The sequence below is a fragment of the Orcinus orca genome, chromosome 10, assembly GCF_937001465.1.
Source record: "Orcinus orca chromosome 10, mOrcOrc1.1, whole genome shotgun sequence".
Classification (NCBI taxonomy): Eukaryota; Metazoa; Chordata; class Mammalia; order Artiodactyla; family Delphinidae; genus Orcinus; species Orcinus orca.
This window is the reverse complement of record NC_064568.1, coordinates 80,381,069-80,401,655: the sequence shown is the minus strand read 5'-3', so window position 1 is coordinate 80,401,655 and position 20,587 is coordinate 80,381,069. Positions and strand designations below refer to the sequence as shown.

Genomic DNA, 20,587 nt, shown 5'->3' with positions numbered 1-20,587 from the left:
AGGCTGGAATCAGACGAGAGTGGTCCTGCGAATCAAGCTTTAGCTGCTCAGGGTCCAGTTGACAAGAAAGCCTTCTCTGTGGCTGAGTGAATGAGGCTCATTTCTGGGGAGCAAGAACTGAACAGGGAGGGAGAAACAGAGCAGGAGGGTGTAGGAGTGTGAGAAGAGGTGGAGGTCGGGGACAGGGCAGGTGAAGGTGAAAATGCAAAGAGAGGACCAACCCAAGAGCTGGCCCATGAAGATGGCACTGGAACTGGGTCCAGGGCCGAAAGAGAGGGAGAGCAGGCACGAGTCAGGTGAGACTGGAAGGAACTCACAGACACAGAAGCGGTTGCTGTTTCCCGTTCTCTCCACGTGTAGTTAGTAGCTGACTCATGCTAGATAAATGTGAGCTGAGCAAGAGGTCCTAATACATGTACAGTCCTCAATGGCAAAGTGAGCCTGGGGATAGAGTGAAGAAGAAAACAGGCAAGGGATCTATTGCTAAGATACCAGCTGGTTTTTCTTTTTAGGTAAGCAGGTACTCTCTCCCTCCAAAATTCCAAGAGAAAATGGGACCTGCCCTGGGAGAGAATCAATTAATTTTTCTCTTCCCTGGGGCCCTCGTGAGGACAAAATTTGCCAACACATCACTCTGGCAGGCATGAGAATCAGATCTACATGAGTAACTCTCTTTTCTTTCACCGGGAGCCATTTTCTTACACGTTTCTCTCTTTCTCCTAGATGTCTGTGTTTATAGCAAGCTTAGATCATGTAGCATTCATCAGAATAATTTGGCTATAATTGACCCAAAGGCTTCTTTTCTTTTTGAGGACCAACCAGATATTCTTACAATCTTGGAAGGATCAACGACAGTGAGGCTCCATTGATAAACAAAGGAGATTAACCATTCTCATATTACAAATACAAAATCAGAAATCATAAGCACTGAGAAAGCATATGTACAATGTCACAGCTTGTGTTAGGCTCTTAAACTCTTCCTGAGTCAATACCTTTATTCTCAAATGATTTTTATCCCTCTTGGTATTTCTCCAAATTGGAAGTGACACTGCATTTACGCTTTTATAGAGTCAAAGCACTTAGCAAACTTCAGCGGATCTGGTTAAGTTGCTTACAACTCTGAATACTAGGGCTTATTGTGATTAGGTGCAGCTGTCAAAAGAGTGAAAGCATATTTTTGGGGTTTTGTTAACTGGCTCCTAGAATAATGAGCCTGTCGTAATAACGGTATTGATGATGACTCACACGTATTGTTCATTTGAGCCAAATGCTATGCTAAGCACGTTACCTGGATTTTCCATCTTTTCTTCCCAATCACCCTATGATGTAAGACAGTACAATGATTCCCATTTTCAGAGGAAGTGAGTGAGGTTCAGAACTTGTCCGGTACCCACATCTACGACCTGGAAGACCCAAGATTCAAATCCAGGCTGTTGGATTTCACCCACGCACTTCCCGCTCCGTCTCTGCGGTCTCTCTCCGCCTAGAAGCGGTGTTTGGGAAGAAAGAGCCCTCTGCTCCCACGCTCAGAACCAGCCTGCAGGGGGCCTGTGGTATAGGAAATCAGGCTTTTCTAATCTTTCCTGCTTTTGGTGATCTTGCTCCATTTCCTGTGATACTGAAACTGCTTCTCTTCTCAGATTGAATGATATTCACACACCTGCTTTAATAAAGTGAACAAAGCATGTTTTAGTTTCGGTGTCTGCTTTGGGGAAGAGGTTGTTCTGGAGGTGGGAGCCATTTGTGTACGTGTAGAGGCTGAACAAAGTCAGAGTCCACCCAGATCAGAAGCCACCGGTGCCGAGGTGCTCGCTGCTCCAGGGAGCCTTGGTTTACCAGGAACAGGGCCTGGGTAAGGGCTTTAATGGATGAAGAAAAGTGGGACAGCCTGTACTGGGGGTCAGGTATGTCCAGGGCTCGCCTTTTCAGTTTTCCGGGTAATCATCACTGCTGCCTATGAAGACTATGTAATCATCATAACTACAGTTCCTGATACCGTACTGGCTGGCAGTATCCTTTTCACCCAGGGGATTCTGGATACATTGATTATTTTCCCTCTACTTCAGATTCCCTCCTCTATATAGTGGGAAAAACGATGTTTCAGTCTAGTTGATTTACAACGTTTTGTTATTCTTTTTCATATTCTTTTCTATTATGGTTTATTACAAGACATTGAATATAGTTCCCTGTGCTGTACAGTAGGTCCTTGTTGTTTATCTATTTTATATATAGTAGTGTGTATCTGCTAATCCCAAACTCCTAGTTTATCCCTCCTCCCCACCTTCGGTAACCATAAGTGTGTTTTCTATATCAGTGAGTACAAGGATGATTTTTATAACATCTTTAAATGAACTGACTTCCCTTTCCAAATGATTCTTGGAATTTTAAAAAATTTTACCTTTCCTAGAGTTTGATTCCATTACAATATTTTATTCCATTCTCTTGTACAAGGGTATTCTATTGTTACAGACTTTTACATGTTTTTAGATGTCATTTTGCCATATTCCCTTTCTCTTTTCTTTCTGATGGAACCTATCTTTTTTACCATTTTGTCTTTTGCCTCCTTTAAAAGGGTTAATTCCTGCCTCCATTTGTATAATTTGTCAAAATTGCCAGTTGAGTTCTGGCATACAGAGTAGAGCAGTATAAATTTAGGATTTCTGATTGGTCCATGAAAATTAAGTATCTACATGTCCAACAATGTCTAGTGTCTTAAGGTACAGGAGAAAAGTCCCTCCCTCAAAGATTTAAAGACAGAGCTAAGGACTGAGACAATCCTAAATTCACTACAGTTGATGCACAGTGGTATTTGCTCAATTGAAAGAGAGCTTGGGATAAGTATCACTGTGTGGTTTTAGAAATGCTTTTAAACTTTAGAAAATGCATAGTTCAGTGTGAGCAGAAGTGGATGAGTTAGACATTATAGAAAAAAAGAGATGTTAAGCTGGTGGCTTTATTATTATTAATTACTTTTATTATTTAAATTAGAAAAGTGGGTGAAATTTTGCAGTAGTATAAAGAAACAATATAGGTAAAGCTTTGGAAGTGATGATAAAGTAGAGCACATAAAGAACATGTTGGCCATTCTACCTGGTCAAAAAAGTGTGTACAGTGGAAGGAGAAAGCCACAGACTCAGGAATAAATTTTAAATTGAAATATAGTTGATTTACAATATTATTTTAGTTTCGGGTATACAGCGTAGTGATTCTGTATTTCTGCAGATGATACTCCATTATAGGTTATTACAGAAAATTTTTAAGTGAGAATAATGAACAAGATAAGAATAGAATCAGAGAGGTCTCATCATGGGTGTTTTGGGGGATTATTTTCTTTGTAATGTTCTGACGCTTATGCTTTGTGATTAGAAAGAATGATCCTCCGTCTACTCCATTCTGTGATAGAGGAAAGGGTTTAGGGCTTCGGGGAGAGGCAAAAGGAGAGCATGGGTGGGACCAAGGCCCCAAGGCGGCAACCTTCAGCATCATTGGGTCCTTCAGTGGTGGGAGGTGCTGGCCTCCATGGCATCGAATAAGGCAGAAAGGTAATTAACCACTAAGAGACAAGGTGTTACTGAAGAGTGGAGTTCGCGCACCTGATTACTAATTAATCAGGCGTGAGAGCACCTTGTAGATGAATTCACTATTTAATTACAGCAGCCTCTCTTGGCAAAGGAGCATATATTCCCAGCTTAATCTGCTGGTTTATACTGACATCAAATTGTCATTATCAGAAAGAATCAGGCCTTTTGATTATTTCCACTAATTTATTGAACGCTTAAAATTAATGAACCCCAGGCCTTTTAAATGTGCTCAGTTGGTTTGGAAGATGGGAGGAGAAAGCGGGGTGGGGAAAAGGCTTCATTAAAAGGACAATTTGTTTGGATAAAGGTAAAGCAAATACATTTCATGGGTGATCTGAACTCTACTGGTGAAAAATACATGAATTCTAAAAGCGGAGCCTTCAAACTGATGGAGGGGAAATAGGATATGAGGGGTGTCCTGCTCACCAACACTGGCCTCCAAAGAACATATGGTGAAACAATTTTTTCCCTAATTATTTATGTGCCAATTCTTTTGGAAAGCTCACTGCAATTAAATTTAATCAAATAAAACCAATCAAAATCAAGTATTGGAAATCAATTGTTAGACTAATTAACAAGGACTTCATTTTTTTATTTTGAAAATTTAGTTAGGTTGGGGAGAATTTAGCACAAAGCCATCGTTCTCAAACGTGAATGTCTTTCGTATTAAGATAATCTTTGTATCACATCCAAGTTACGGTTTTTTGTGTTCAGTTTCAGGTGAAGGCCAAGTTCAAGTAATTCTCCAGGTGAGGGAAGGTGTGGCGCCAACTATTTCAGGTGAGTATTAACTCATCAAATAGAATTGCCTGGTACAACAGAATGTCCTCCAGTCGTTTTATAAATTCCTCCCATCATACTGTTTGTAGGGCAAGTATGAGCCCTAATGCTTTTATGTCTGACAACTCCTTATTGTGTCACCCCTACAGCTAAAATATACGTCTGCATGTCAAAGAAAGATATAAGAATTGGTGCATTTCAAAACATAGGAAAGTAAGAATTACAACATGTAAATAAGCACATTTCATGAATTATGGACCATATGTGCACACAGGAGTCCAGATCTGCAGATGAGCCATTAGGCCCCCACCAAATGGAAAGAAAAATTCAGGGTATCTTAAAACTGTAATTGTTCCCAGTAATTTCAGGAAATCAGGGTAAACAAATCCTCCCCATAAGTCAGATGGTTCTGTGAAATCTTTCTAACTCATAAAAGCTAAACTCTCAAAGACTAAATGACTCATAAGCGCCTTCTAATGTATTTCATTGTTTGTTTTTGTTTACCCGGAGTCTGTTTAACTATACATTTGCAGCCGGGATAAATCTTTTCAAAGGCTGAGTTTTCCTTTGATTTCCAGTGGCATTTTTGTGTTATGTCAGAGAAGAGCCCGGGCTAATCAGAAAATGATCTAATTTCTCCATTTAAATTAATAAATAAATGAGGTTACGGTATGGGACTAAAACTGTATGTAAACTAGAAGTACCGACGATGACCTTTTCATGCTTATTGGACCGAGAAGAAAGGGATTCTTTGTTTTTATATCTGTTTCTGAGCTGCCATAGCCTTTGCTCTTTCTGTCCCTAGTTCTTTATCACTTTTTTCCTTTAGGTGACTCAAAATGCTTTGTTGAATGCCTCTCATGTGAGGTGTGGGAGGTGACAACAGTGAACAAGATAGAATGGTCTTTGACTTCATGGGGTCTTATGGTCACCGGGGAATGTCCATCAAATGACTAAATAATCAAGGAATATGTTTCCTTTAAAATAACTGTTACCAAAGAATAGTATCTTACAACTCTCTCCTCTCTGGATGTCCTGTGTTCAAATTCCCCCGAGAAGAGATACGTTCAGTTGGGTCAGCCCCTCTTTTGTAGAGAACCTACCTGTTGGGGGAGCTCTCATGTCAGGTCCCCTCAGAGGATACTGGACCATCTGTGGATGGCCATTCCCGGGTTGGGCAGCTTTCGTCAGCATGACGTGCCTCTCAGCACTTAGTGCGAAGATTTCTGTATTAAGGACTCTTTGGAAGGACACTGTGGGTGGCTGGAATCCAGGGCTTTTCAGCAGGGGTCAGTTTTAACTGGGAGGTGCTTCACTTGGCCTGTCAATTACAACATGCTGAATAAATAGAAAGCTGATGCTTCATAGAGTTGTAGAATTTTAATAAGGGAAGGAACCTCACAAGCTGTCCTATCCAATTGCCTCATTTTACAAATGAGGGCATGGAAGCCTAATCATTAAATAGTTTACTTAGTCACATCAGTAATCAGTGGTTGAGCCTGGATGAGAACTCAGGTTTCCAACTCAGTCCAGTGTTCTTTCTGTTATACCATGTAAACCCTAAGGTATTCAAATTACCTTTTTGGCATATATTAACTTATGAGTTAGATTAAAATTAATTATATATATATATAGCCAATTTTCCTATCTTATAACAGGTTGGGACAGAAAACTCCTAAGACCCAGGGAGTTACAGAACTAGTACATTACCATTCATTATATTCAAATATTTATTATTAATATGGTTCTAAGACATTGCTTGATTTCTATCATGTGGGGTATAAGTGATAATGTCAAAATTTAAATATGGCATGTCTTTTGTTTAATGGAGAGCTCTATGAAAAATAGTACAATTTTTGCAATATCAAAAATTCTTTGACAAAACAAGAATGGAATAAATAATGGAGTTCCATCTATATGTTGACCGATTCAGAGATACAATGAATATGTAATGCAGAAAAAACATTTTGGGTTGAGGTGTTCTGCTATAGGGCCTTTTAGCTCACTCAGTTAGTTGAGGGTTTATTCTGTGTACAGGATTGTGCTGGTCATTATGGGGACCTGGTAGACAGGATACTCCAGAGGCAGCAGAAATTAGGGTATACGTGGGCAAATGCTGGGAAGAAGCAGAGGAGGTGGTGCTGATGAAAGTTGTTGTATGGGTGCTTAATGGGTTTGCGGTAAGGATGTATGCTAATTTGGGTGAAGATGGTACCCAGGTTTCTGAAGACCCCAATGCAGGTTTTTCATACTCCTCCAACACTGTGGCTCCATTGATTTCCTCTTGGTGTCCATGATGCGTTATAAAAGATGGGAGAGAGGAGGAAGGTGAAGCAACCCACACTGGGGGAACACAAAAAATATTTCTGAAGAGCCTTTACCTCAACCATGTTGTCTTTTCAGTGGAGGCTAGTTGCAAATATTGTTGACAGTCATATAAAAATATTCAGATGATCAGATACTGTCTTTGTAAATTTGCCATCCCTTTCCCCACAGATCAAGTTTCTTTCCTTTTCTCTGGTCTCTGGATCTGTCAGCCTTTCTCCTGTTTAAACTCATCCCATCCCTTCTAACATCTTCTGAACTTTGTTTTATCAGCAAATGACTCTTTGTCACCTCTCAATTAAAAAATCAAATCAAAACAAAATTCGTGGACCCTAAATCCTCCTGTAGTTTATATCACTCCTGCAAACTTCTCAGAATACTAGCCTCCTCTTGATGTGGAGCCATAGAACGCTGGGTAGATGAAGGATTGAGGTGGAGAAGGAATACTTGGCTCACGTACCAAGTTGGAGACCATCTCAAATGGTGGCTGTTGTTGACTGACAAATTTGAGAGGAAAGCAGGGTGAGGGCTCATCACAAATGTTGGTCCTGACCAAAATTCATGGACTCCAGTTTCAAGATAAGTCTAGCGTATTTAACGATTGGGAAGACAGATCAAAGGCTGAGGGTCTCAAATCTTAAGGCTATTCATTCCTTAATGAGCTTTTTGCAGGATCAGACCCAGCGTCTTCCCTTCCTTACTTCCAGTGCATTCCTCAATCTACTGTAATCCAAGTGGTTGCCACCTCCATCACTCCACTGGGACCCTCTTCATCTTGATCACTATGCTCTAGTTGTCACATTCAATAGCCACTTCTTATTCCCTCTCTTATTGGAAATTTGCTATTAACAAGATCACTTCTACTCTCTGTACATTCTCTATTTCTTAGTTTTCCAAGACATTCCTCTCTTCTGGTCCTCCATGGATGCCTCCAATAGCTTTAACTCTTTAGGCTTCTTTTCCTCCCCTCTTCTTTCTATATTAAAAATAGTCATCTAGAAGCTTGATTTTAACTGTATAGACATCTCATAATTCTGCAGGAGACTAAACATGTCCTTGTCCATTAAGGGTTCTTATTTTAAGGCAGGATGGTATAGAATGATCAAATTCATTCATCATAACATTGCTTAGAATAGCTACCTTAAGATTTAGTTTGTTCAATTAAAGACAGTTTAAACATTCCCATAAATGAGAGTGAAGATGACAGACTTGAAGGATGTTTGTTTCCAACATCTGTGATACAAAATTGAAGCAATTAAGGGTTTTTGGAGCTTGGAGTAGCGTTTTAAAGAAACTGGTCATTGCCTGTTTGAAATATCACTGGAAGTAAGAACATCTTTTTCTGGACTTTATGGTGTTAGTGGCCACCTCAACAAATACTCCCACCCTATCCCCACCTGGGTGTTTAGGGTATAGTATTGAAAAAGAGACAAAACTGGGAGGAAACTTAGAAAGGCATTATTGGTTTTTATAAAATATTTATTTATTTATTTTTGCGGTACGCGGGCCTCTCACTGTTGTGGCCTCTCCCGTTGCGGAGCACAGGCTCCAGACGTGCAGGCTCAGCGGCCATGGCTCACTGGCCCAGCTGCTTCACGGCATGTGGGATCTTCCCGGACCGGGGCTCGAACCCGTGTCCCCTGCATCGGCAGGCGGACTCTCAACCACTGCGCCACCAGGGAAGCCCAAAATATTTATATTTTTTATTTTATTTTAATTGAATTATAGTTTATTTACCGTGTTGTGTTAGTTTCTGGTGTACAGCAAAGTGATTCAGTTATACATACATATATATATATACTTTTTATATTCATATATATATTCTTTTTCACATTCTTTCACACTATGGTTTATTACAGGCTATTGAGTAAGTATAAAATATTTCTAAAGCCTCTTTCTGAGTAGAGTTTGTTGCAAAACATTGCCTGGCTTCCATGGTGTGGGGTATATTTTGTGTTAATTAAATTGTCTAGGATTTCATTTTTTTTTAACATCTTTATTGGAGTATAATTGCTTTACAATGGTGTGTTAGTTTCTGCTTTATAACAAAGTGAATCAGTTATACATATACATATGTTCCCATATCTCTTCCCTCTTGTGTCTCCCTCCCTCTCACCCTCCCTATCCCTAGGATTTCTACTTGACCACAATCCATGTACTTCTAAGTTATCCCAGGGCCCTAATTAGACCACGACCACTGGAGAGTTGGGTTCAGGTAGGCATAATAGTCAGGTGTTCCCCGTGGTTCTGACCTTAGGCATTTTGTCTTTCCACACTGGAGTCCCCTGGAGCTCTCACAACCATCCTCAGATTTTCAAATATGGCCTCTGGGGTGATAATGCCAAAATCTATCTCTCGGACTTAGAGCTCTTTCCCATCCTCAGATTCACAGCCATCCCCTGCTTGCTGTGTATCTCCACCTGGAGGCTTCAAAGACACCCCAAACTCTAAATGGCCCAAACTTAATTCGTCAATGTCTGTCTTAATGGGCATCTCCATCTGACACCACACCTGCTGGAAACCCAGGGCTTACCCTTGGCTCCTCCATCTTTGTCACCCTTCCCACTCTGACCTCTGGTTATTCCTCTAGCCCTACCACTTGCCTCTTTCCAGCTCTGTGACTCAGCAACACCAAACTGCTTATAGTTCTTCCGTGTGATCTCTCATTTCTTGCCACTGCACGTGCTCACCCCTCTGGAGTGCAGACTCTCACCACACACCCTCACCCACTTCACCTGGGTAGGTCCCAAGGCTTTACAGTGCAGCTCAGATCTCAGATGCTTCTCTCCAGGAAGCCTCCCCCGGAAAGGTCTCCCTCCCTCCCTTGGTCAGGTACTCCCTTTAGTGTTCTATCCCTCCAGTATTTACTTACATACTTACACAATGCCAGTTGCTCCTTGGGAGCAAGCATGACATTTTATTTCTTTTTGCATCACTGTTTTTTAGGACTGTTCTGATGGAGAGGGCACTCATTATTTATGCTTGTGAAATTAGCAAGTAATAGATGAGATTCCCTCCCTCATCATGTGAGTTCTTGAATCTCCTAGGAAATCTCCCTAGGTGGAAAAGGAAATATTTTTCATAGAACAAATATATTTCCCCTAAAAGAACCTAATGTCATTTATGGTTTAACTTGAACTTCTTAAGTGAATGCTGAATAAAAGAAGATCTGTACTGGAAGAAGAGAGTTTGGTCATCTGTGAATCTTTTCATCCTCGTCTTTTGAGACAATCTCTCTGCCCTTCTGACTCTGTACCAGGGATCATGTTCCAGAAAAGAATGTGTGGGTACATTTCACATTGGAGTGGTATGGTCCCCACTGGAAATTATTAGATTTCTGCTACAGTTTCTTGAAGAGGCCAGTGGGATGGTTGAAAATAAAATGCCACTTGATCATCAGTGGCAGAATCAATAAAAACCAGTTGTAACTTATGAACTATATGTAAATTATTGCAGTGAGAGGTGTTCAGATGATTGCCCTGCCTTTAATACACATTAAGGGTTGTGAGAAAATCATACCCTTTGACTTAGTGATTCCATTGCTAAGATTCTATTTTAAGAAGAAATCATGAATACTGGCAGATTTTCACAGAGATATTTAACACTGCATTCTCTATAATTTGAAAAGAGAGTGGACAAAGCCTAAATGCCAAACATTAGGGATTAAATAAATTGTGGGCTTTTCATGTGATAGAATATTATGTAACCATTAAAATCATGTTTACAAGGAGTTTTAATGACATTACAAAATGCATGTGAAAAACTGCCAAGTAAAATAAGAACTGAATGTAAAATTGCATGTTATAGGATCTAAATTATGTAAAAATGCTGAGAAATTCTGGAAGGAAATACAAATAAAAGGTTAATGGCGGTTACTTCTAGGTGGTGAGATAGTAGACAATTATTATTTTTCTTTTTCTTTCTATATTTGCATTTTCCAAATGTTTCGTGATAAAAATATGTTGTAGTATTTATAGTAAAGGCAAAACACAAAAGTTTAATAACAAAAGTAGAATATATTTTCCCTAGAAGGGGAGGTAATCTTCTAAGGATTGAATAATTACCTGCTTTATGCCTGATAAATGTTTTTATGGAACATTATAAAATATCTAAAGGCAGCTTCATTGGGAAGTGAAAATGTCACCAGGATCCTAATATAAAGGATAGAATTTGTAAGTTACCATAGTGAATCAGATTTTCATAGTTACCCTTGCTATCTTCCTTTTGTTTTCTAGCTTCTTCCTCTGCACCTGAGTCAGTTTTAAAATGGTCCCTCCCCGAAGCATGGGAAGGCATGGAGAAGGGCTGGGGAGGACACAGCGGTACCATTCCAGGCCCTGGGGATGACGTCCTGATTTTACCCAGTGAGTGAAACAATCTATGGGGTAAATAATCACAGACAGACTGAACTGGGCCAATCTAATTGGGGGTTATCTGTCATTTAAATATATTGAACAACACAATTCTTAGGAGAGAATTCTTGAAACTACTAGAAAATTTCCCTAGCCCGAGAAGAAAATGTTTTTCATACAACAGATATATTTCTTAGGACCTATTTCCATTTATGGTTTAATTTGAACTTCTTAAAGTAATACTGAATAAAAGAAGATCAGTACTGGAAAAAGAATATTTGGTCATCTGTGAAATAATAATAATGCTAATGTCAAACATTTGTTGACAACTAACAATATTTGGGAATCATTCTCCATATATTAACTAGTTTAATCCTCACAATAGCTCTGCAATACAGGTAATATTATCATTCCCATTTTTACTGACAGAGAAACAGAGGTCCAAGCCTGTTAAGTTACTTGCCAAGGGCCACACAGTTTGCAATTCAGCACAACCAGGATTTTGAACCAGACGATCTGACTCCAAGTCCTTATTCTTAACCAGTCAAGTACATTTCCTTTCTAAAAGGACTAACGTAAATGAAAAGAGTGGTGGTGGTGTTTGCTTTATTTACGATGGGAAATGAAGGCAGAAAGGTTAAAACGTACTGACCACCTTCTGGGCATTGGTGGGGTGCACATGGAACTGCACAGAGAGGTGAGGACAGAGGGAGCGGGCTGACCGGTACAAACTTAAACTATTATTATCATCCCACCCCGCTATCATCCACCTCTCTCCATGGAGGATGGAACTTTTTGAATAAACAAGCTCATGAGTCATTCCTATACGGAAGGGAAAAATCTGTTCTGCCTCAGCCTTCTTTTTGATGAATGTAGCCAGTGGATTGGCCCTGGGCTATGGTTTTTCCCACTGAGCAAACTGTTTCCCCCACTGCATGCGGGAAGCAAGAGAAGCTTTTGAAGGTTGCCAAGCTTTTTGTATCCTTGGGACCTTTATGCTGAGCGAGGAGCAATCTTAGCTATCTTGCTTGGCACTGCATTGACTGTATCTACTGTGTGTCCTGGTTGCTGGGGCCCCTGGCATTCTCCATCATCCTTCATTCCTTTGTTCATGGTCAGCTTGTAAGATGGACCCGAGTTCTCCGTGAAGCTGCTCTTAAAGAGCACAGATCAGTGCTCTGGAAAAAGGCGGCAGGGGGATGGGCGGGCACAGATACTGGATGTCTGAAGTATCTCCCACTTGGTCCTTCAGTATTATTGTAAAGATCAGAGAAGTTAAGATTTTTTAAATCTGCAATTATTGTTCATTATTTAGTTTTCAGTTGGAAAAATAAGGGAATGAAAACAGATTTGTAATATATAATAAATGAAGTCCTTACTTCTTGCTGCCTCTCTCCTCAAAGAAGCCCTAATTCCAGAAAATTAGCTTATAGTTGCCAATGTTTTAATCTGTTCTGTTTAGTTTGGGGTCTTTCTTTTTCTTTTTCTTTTTTTGCGGTACGCGGGTCTCTCACTGTGGTGGCGTCTCCCATTGCGGAGCACAGGCTCCGGATGCGCAAGCTCAGCGGCCATGGCTCACAGGCCCAGCCGCTCCGTGGCATGTGGGATCTTCCCGGACCGGGGCACGAACCCGTGTTCCCTGCATCGGCAGGCGGACTCTCAACCACCGCGCCACCAGGGAAGCCCTAGTTTGGGGGTCTTTTGTAGGCGCTGTACTGGCTTTACTCTTCTGTTTTGATTTTTTTGGCAAACCCTGATATTTTGACCTCTGATGGACCTTGGGATTGAATTCATCTCGTCTTTCTACTTGTGGTTTTACCTTCTTGACCTTTCTGGCTGTTCTGGTTTCTTTTACTTCCTGCCTCCTCTGAAACAAGTCAGTTTGTTCACCCAAGTCTGGCACAAAAGAGACACCGAGTACTGCTCGAATGAAGCGCATGTTCTCCATGCTGCATCCATCATTTCACACCAGAACTGAATCTTTGGATTTCACAGGATCGACCCAGTACAGCTATCAGATTTTACAGGTCTGTGGAAAGTAATGCCTTTTCCTTTGAACAGAGTCCTAAGAATTAAGATGTTCCTGATGATGACGATGATGGTAACAGCAACTATAATTTGCGTGCTGGGTGTCTGCCATGCACTGTGCTAAGTGTTCCACATGGATCTTCTCGATCATTCCTCACAACTACTTTGATTTGGATCCTGTTGTTATCTTCCTTTCTATAGCTGAGGAATTTGGGACATAGAGAGGTTAAGTAACTTGCCAAAGTTTCTCCCAGCTAGAGAGGTTAAGTAATTTGCCCAAGTTTCTCCCAGCTAATAAGTAAAAAGGCTGGCCCAGGAAAGCAGACAGTTTGATTCCAGAGCCCTAACTCTTTACCACATATATATTTTTAAAAACTCACCATTCCTACTTGCTCTGATTCACTCAAATCAGACTCCATATTATACTGAATTTATACATCTCTACTTCCTGTTCCCATTGTTCCCTTCACTTGGAATTTAAAAAAAATTTATTGAATACCTAGCATATGTCAGATACTCTACATGAGGAATTCAATCTTGCTACATTCTCATTAGGTACATACATGTGGAGAAACTGGAGAAACTTCCCAAAGAGGTATCTGATGCCATGAACCGTTGGTAGAAGTATCTGCTTTGCATCTGGTAGCGAATATAGTTTTAATTCAAGTTAACATTCCTTTCCAATTCAATTTAACCAACAGTAACTGAACAGTCACCACACCAGGTGCTCTGATCTGGTGCTCCAGAGGCAAATGGGATACAGCCGTGATCTCAAACAGCTAGTAACTTAGCTGGGTTGATAAAACACATACTAATACTTAATAATACAACAAATAGCTGTAATAAACACCAGAAGTGTTTAGAATCAAACACTTGTCCCAGGCAAGATGAAGAGAGATGACTTCAGGGAGGAAGAGGCATTTGAAGGGGACCTTGATAGATGGGATAAGAAACTGAAGGTCAGTTACGAGACACAAGGGTGTACTGGGGAGGGAGCAATGTTTTAGGAGATACAGGATGGGCTGTTGACGAGGGCAAAGCTGTGTTCACATTTGGATTCTGACATTTACCAACTGTGTGGCGTTAGACACGTTTTAAACGTTTCCGAACTTCATCTATAACATGAGGGTTAAAATTAATATATCATCATGTTGAGGGGATTAAATGAGATAACATCAGCACACATCACTGCTGCGTGGAGTGTTGGCAATAATGGAATTATAGATGAACGCTGTGATTTTTAATGTGTCAGGTGCTCTTTTCCTTCGTTTTCCCATCTGCCTGCCCCTCTTGGCCTCTGGTATTAGCAACACTTTGTATTTGCTTTCCAATGGCTTATTATTTAATTTTCACACCAACCTTGGGAGCTAAATAGGTAATAACTATTATTACAGTAAAAACCCATTTTTACATAATACGATTTTAATGGAACTGCTGATGTTACAAAATGAAAGTGACTGGTAAAGAAGATTTAAGTGATACTTTTGAACCTCTAATATAATTTTATGATGTTTTGTGTATTTTAATTCATTAATAAAGGAAATGTGTAGAACATTCCCATCATTATTCAAATAGACTAGCATAATTTTTCAATAAAATTCTTAGGGTAAATTGCCTATTTCCATTTTCTGGGAAATCAATTTTATGGAATGACCTCAGACCCATCCTATTCCATAAAAATAGGACTTTACTGTACTAATAAAAGATATCACTATTTTAAGTATGGTACCATTTTCCTTTGAGGCATTCTGTCTTTATAGACATTGGATTTTGAAAGCTGCAAATTCTTCTTGGTGGTATTATATGGAGTGAGCTGAAGTCATCATGGAGAATTTGCTTTTGTAGTTTAGTTTATGATAACTTTGCTTCACACAAACAAGTATATCTGATTGTCTTTGCCTCCTAAGTACTGGGAGAATTGGTCTAAATGCATTCAAGACATCTTACAGAGTGGGAACAAGTTCTATCTAATAAATCATGCAAATCGCAAACCCTCACAAATGATCCTGCTAACTTGTACTCCAGGTTTTGTCCTGAACTGACCTGCGAGGATTTGATGCTTCCAGTTCTTTCTCTGAAGGAGTTTCAGCCATGACAGGATGACACCCTTTTCACGCAGAGCAGCTTTAATGAAAGGAAAATGTGTTATAATTCCAAGTGGCAGGATTCTGTTTTGAAGGATACAGATATGATATCATATAGCCTCCAGCATGGTTTTATTTTTGCATGTATGTGTGGTAGAATTCACTGTGTTCCATTTTCCCATATTACTTTGAACTGTCCTTATTTGAAGAGATGAATGGATAAGTACTGGGGTTTTTTTCATAATAGTTCTTCTGTTTGTTCTGATTTTCAGTACTCGGGTACTTTAAATGGCAGTGAGGCTCATCAAAGTCCTGGGATGTTCAAAGTCAACAATGTTTAACGTATTTCCTTGTTAAATTGCAAGACGTTGAGGTTGGAGATATGAGTTAAGATGACCATAAATCAGGAAATAATTTTTCTGGGGGAGGAATTTCTACAAAATGTTGAGAGTAGAGCATTACAAGCTTAATATACTTTTTTCTTACCGGAGATTATAACTGTTATAGGATAAGATACAGGTAACACAGAGATTTGGGTCTGCAAAATCAGTTAGAAACCAAATACCATAAATATCATGTTGTCTCTTGAATAGTTTCAAAATTCTGGTCTTGTCCCATTTGGATGGGACAGAAAGTCACACAAGCCATCACCCCCATTTATTCTGGATTACTAGCAAGTGGGAAGGGGAAGTTAATTTAAACTTGAGTTACTGGGGTCCTTTGTAGGATGCATGGCATTAGTATGGTGATTGCGGGAATGTGTGTATTCTGGAAATCTATCAATATTTAACAAACCACCTAGAAACTTCATAGCTTAAAACATACGTTTTATTTTGTTCACAGTTTTGTGAGGAAGGGCTAGGCTGGGGTATTCTTGCTGGGGTCTTTCATGCATTGCCGTCGATGGTGGCTGGGCTCATCTAAAGGCCCAGCGTGGTTGGGTGGTCCAAGAGACTTCACTCATGCAGCTGATGGTTGACACTGGTTATTGGCTGGGAGTTCAGTCAGGGCAGTCAGCTAAGAGGCCTCGGTTCCTCTCCACATGGGTTTCTCTGTGGGGCTTCTTGGGCTTTCTAACAGTGTGGCAGCTGGAATCCAAGCAGGAACATCCGAAAGCAGAGTTCCCCAAGAGTGAGCAGTCCAAGAGACCTGGGTGAAAGTTGCATACCTTCCGAGCCAGCCTTAGCAGACTCAGAATATCATGACCATCACATTCTCTTGGTCAAGCAGGGCACTAAAGCCAACCCAGATACAAAGGAGGAGAATTAGGCTCTACTTTCATTGGGAAGAAGAGCAAAGAACTTGCAGCTGTCTTTAATCTACCACTGTGTATGCATTTATTGTGTAGTGTGTGTGCATGTATGTAATTAAGAGCAGATGTACCTGACTTAATTCAAAAGGTTTGAGAGTTTTAGGGTCTGGTCAATTTGTGCTGTCTTCCCTCTCTGGGCAGACATTATTTAGATTCTGTTGGCTTACGTGAGTCAGAAATTGAAGCACACCAGGAGACAGACTGGTCAAAGGATTTTAGTTTCTTTATTCTCTACTACCTACCATGCCAGGTGTTATGGTATTGCCTCTTCACTGCCTGAAAGTGGGATTCTTCAACGCTTGAACAAAATTGGGGCCCTGATCTGGGATTTCTCATCCTGAGATGGGCAACGGATGACAGTGTTTGGGCAGCAGCCTGTGTCCAAATCTCTATGTGGGTGACCAGAAGCTTCTTCTTAGGAGAGAGAGGAGTGCTTTGGGGTGAGGGGAGAAGTGGAGCACAAATACGTTGAGCATTTTGTTTCCTTCAGGGCAGAAATGAAAAGTTTGCAAGGATAACAGTCAACAATTCTTTTACCTTATTTAGAACATGAATGGGAAAGCTATTCTTTTTTTTTTTTTCGGTACGCGGGCCTCTCACTGTTGTGGCCTCTCCCGTTGCGGAGCACAGGCTCCGGACGCGCAGGCACAGTGGCCATGGCTCACGGGCCCAGCCGCTCCGCGGCATGTGGGATCTTCCCGGGCCGGGGCACAAACTCGTGTCCCCTGCATCGGCAGGTGGACTGTCAACCACCGCGCCACCGGGGAAGCCCGGGAAAGCTATTCTTTACGATTATATAAGGGAAGAACAAACAAATATGATTTCAAGAGGTACTCGACACAGAAATTTTAACCAGCATTATTAGCAAATAAAAATCAACAAATAAAAAGAAAATCTGAAAACAGAGATCAAAGGACCTTTAGATACTGTATAAATCTCCTTCTTCTAGGCAGCTTCTTAGAAGTGAGCACAGACCTCCGGAAACCTTGCTTCATGGTAAAGGGTGTTGAGGCCATGTCCTTCCCACGGGAAGGAAACATCAGGATCCCAAGCTCCCTGGAGCAAGTATTTCCACAGGCCTCCCCAAACAGTTCTGAAATGTTTAACTTAAACTGACTTTTTATATATCCAATATTTAAGAATGTACCATAGAAGCTTACTATTTAAGGCAATCTAAGTGCAAAATCCTTTGCAATATGGACTCCTTTGATGAAATGAATGATTGTCGAACAATTTATTTGTTGTGTTTGTGGTGTTTTTCCATGAATTTAATTGTATTACGTAAACATCTATATATATGTAAAATATGGATACATAGAATTGTTGAGCTGGTAGGGAACTTAGTGACACTCAACTCAAATGAGCTAAGATAATGCAAGTGTTTTCTAAATTGTAGAATCCTATGAAACACATTATTATCATTGCCCAAACATATATGACATTTTGTATCAAGGATAAGAGTGGGATTTCAGTCTCCTTGTTTTCAACCCAAGTGTTGCAAATTGCCTTCTAAAATTTATAAGAAGAAACACTCTTGCTTTATTTGTTATATTTTAGATGATTTGTGTCCCTAAAATAGGTTTACATTTGAGAGACACACTGGAGGCTAGGGAGTTCCTTTTAGTTGCAATGACTGTGATTCAAACGGGTTTTTACAAATGAATAGCAGTAATGCTATAACTACCAAGCAAGACCTGTGATAGGATGTCCTTGCCAGGGGTAGACAACCAGCAGTTGAATTTTTTTTAAAGTATTTTTACAACTGTATATGTTTTCCCCATAAAAAGTAAATTTCAATTAAAATCACAGCAGAGATTTTCATTTCCTGCAAGTGACAAAAGGAACACAATAAAAAAATATTAAAATAAGTTGATATCCTTTCTCTAATCTCAGTTTGTCAATCTCTGCTTGACTCAGTCATGGCGCTTGTTTCTGGGCTAATTAGAACTTACTTAGAATCTTCTCTTGGGGCCCAAGACATGTAGACCCTGACACTCTTTATGGCTTGCTAACTTGCTGGAACTAATTGGAGTTTTAGTCTAATTGAGCGGATTTTCAAACTCTTTTCTGTCCTTACTCACCTGGGAAACACACTCATTGTCATAGTCCATTAGTATTAGGATCATAGCAATTTTTTAGGAGGGCACATACTTCCCCAGGGCTTGCAGATCATAATTTGGGTGGGGGGATATTGGAGTGTGAAGTGTGTAGGAGACCTAGGATTTATTTTTGGCACTTACTGCACCTAGAGAATCACTACTTTTATAACTTTACAAACTCCTAACTCCAGTCTCCCAGAAGTGTGACCCTTCTGGGAACTTTGGGTTCTAGCCTGAGAGGAACCTAACAGGTATACCTGTAAAACACCTCTGGTGCGTTTCTTCCATTGACTTAGGTGTGATTCCTTTGCTACTATAACAACTTCTTTCTCCACGTGCAGTTTAAAACTAATTTTTAAAGGAGTTATGTGTTATTTTCCTTAGGACTTTTAAGAGTACTTTGACCATCACAGTACAAACTATAAGATTCCTAGTAGCAATAAATGCATTGGTGGTTGCTATGGAAAAATACAAGTATGTGTCATAAACTTGATAAGAAAGGAGAATTGGCAGGACCTGGCATTTTATTAATTGTGAAGGGTAAAGGAGAATGAAGCTGAAAAGATGACTCAGGAGTTTGGGAAGGAAGCCAGTTGGGAATCTGGATTTAGATTTGGTAATCCTCGAAGAGTTGACTAAGGAAGCCTTGGAGATTGAACTAGGGTTAGAGCCAGCATGGGAGCCAATAGAGAGATGCAAGGAGGGGGTAGGCGACAACATCTTGGAGGAAATTCTAATTTAAATGGCAGGAAGAGAACCCAGAGAAGGAGCAATCATGAAACCAGGAGGAGAAGTCAGACAACAGAAGGCAAGAAAAGAGTGATACCGAGGTGGTGGAGGTGGTTCATAGTAAACGTTCCATGGAGGACCAGGAGGGTGGTAGTTTAGAAACTGCCTGAGAGAAAACTGTATACTCTCTGCAGGCTCCTACAAATCAAATGCAGAATCTAATGCTTGTCTTGGCTTATTGTTTAACACATCTGTATTGGATCTCTATAAAAACCCTGGTAGAGATCAATGCCTTAAGGATCCCCATATTATTTTAAGGTTATATTCCATTTATAGTTATTATAAAATATTTGGCTATGTTCCCTGTGTTATAAAATATATCCTTGTAGCTTTTTTTGTACATAATAGTTTGAATCTTTTACTCCCCTACCCCTACATTACCCCTCCCCTCTTCCCTCTCCCCACTGGTAACCATTAGTTTGTTCTCTATACCTATGAGTCTGCTTCTTTTTTTTTAAATTGTATTCACTAGTTTGTTGTATTTTTTAGATTCCACATATAAGTGATATCATATAGTATTTATCTTCCTTTGACTTATTTCACTTAGCATAATGTTCTCCAGGTCCATCCATGTTGCCGCAAATTTCATTCTTTTTTATGGCTGAATAGTATTCCATTGTGTGTGTGTGTGTGTGTGTGTGTGTGTGTATATGCCACATCTTTATCCATTCATCTGCTGATGGACACTTAGGTTGTTCCATATCTTGGTAATTGTAAATAATGCTGCTATGAACATTGGGGTGCATGTGTCTTTTCAAATTAGTGGTTTTGTTTTTGGATATATATCCAGGAGTGGAATTGCTGGGTCATATGGTAGTTCCATTTTTAGTTTTTTGAGAAACCTCCATACTATTTTTCACAGCGGCTGCACCAATTTACTTTCCCACCAACTGTGTATGAGGGTTCCCTTTCCTCCACAAGGGAGAAAGTTAAAAGAAAGAAAATTTTTTTAAATTTAAAGCAATTACTCCCTGGTGAGACCGCAGCACTGCTAGGGTGGCGGCCCGGTTGTCCCTAGCCACTCTCTTTCTAGAGTACTGCCAAATGTTCTAAATAAATAGGTCATATAATAGGCTTAGTCCAACAGAACTGGTCAATTTGTATAGCTCAGTCAGTTTGGGAGAATAGAATAGACTTAGGCTATCTTCTCTAAGATATCATTGTCATTTCCTAAAGGGGTACAATATTACAAAAATATAAATCAACACAATAAATACATTTTTTATAAAAATGTAGA

The 20,587-nt window shown here is 40.0% G+C and overlaps 1 protein-coding gene across 1 annotated transcript in view; it reads left to right on the top strand.

Moving 5' to 3' along the window:
• The window catches only part of PKHD1 (PKHD1 ciliary IPT domain containing fibrocystin/polyductin), a 424,641-nt gene that overhangs the window by 228,990 nt on the left and 175,064 nt on the right, over positions 1-20,587 (top strand). Inside the window, exons 50-51 of the mRNA XM_049716350.1 lie at positions 4,296-4,361; positions 10,922-11,050. Coding sequence (XP_049572307.1) covers positions 4,296-4,361; positions 10,922-11,050 — 195 coding nt within the window. The remainder of the gene's footprint in view (positions 1-4,295; positions 4,362-10,921; positions 11,051-20,587) is intronic.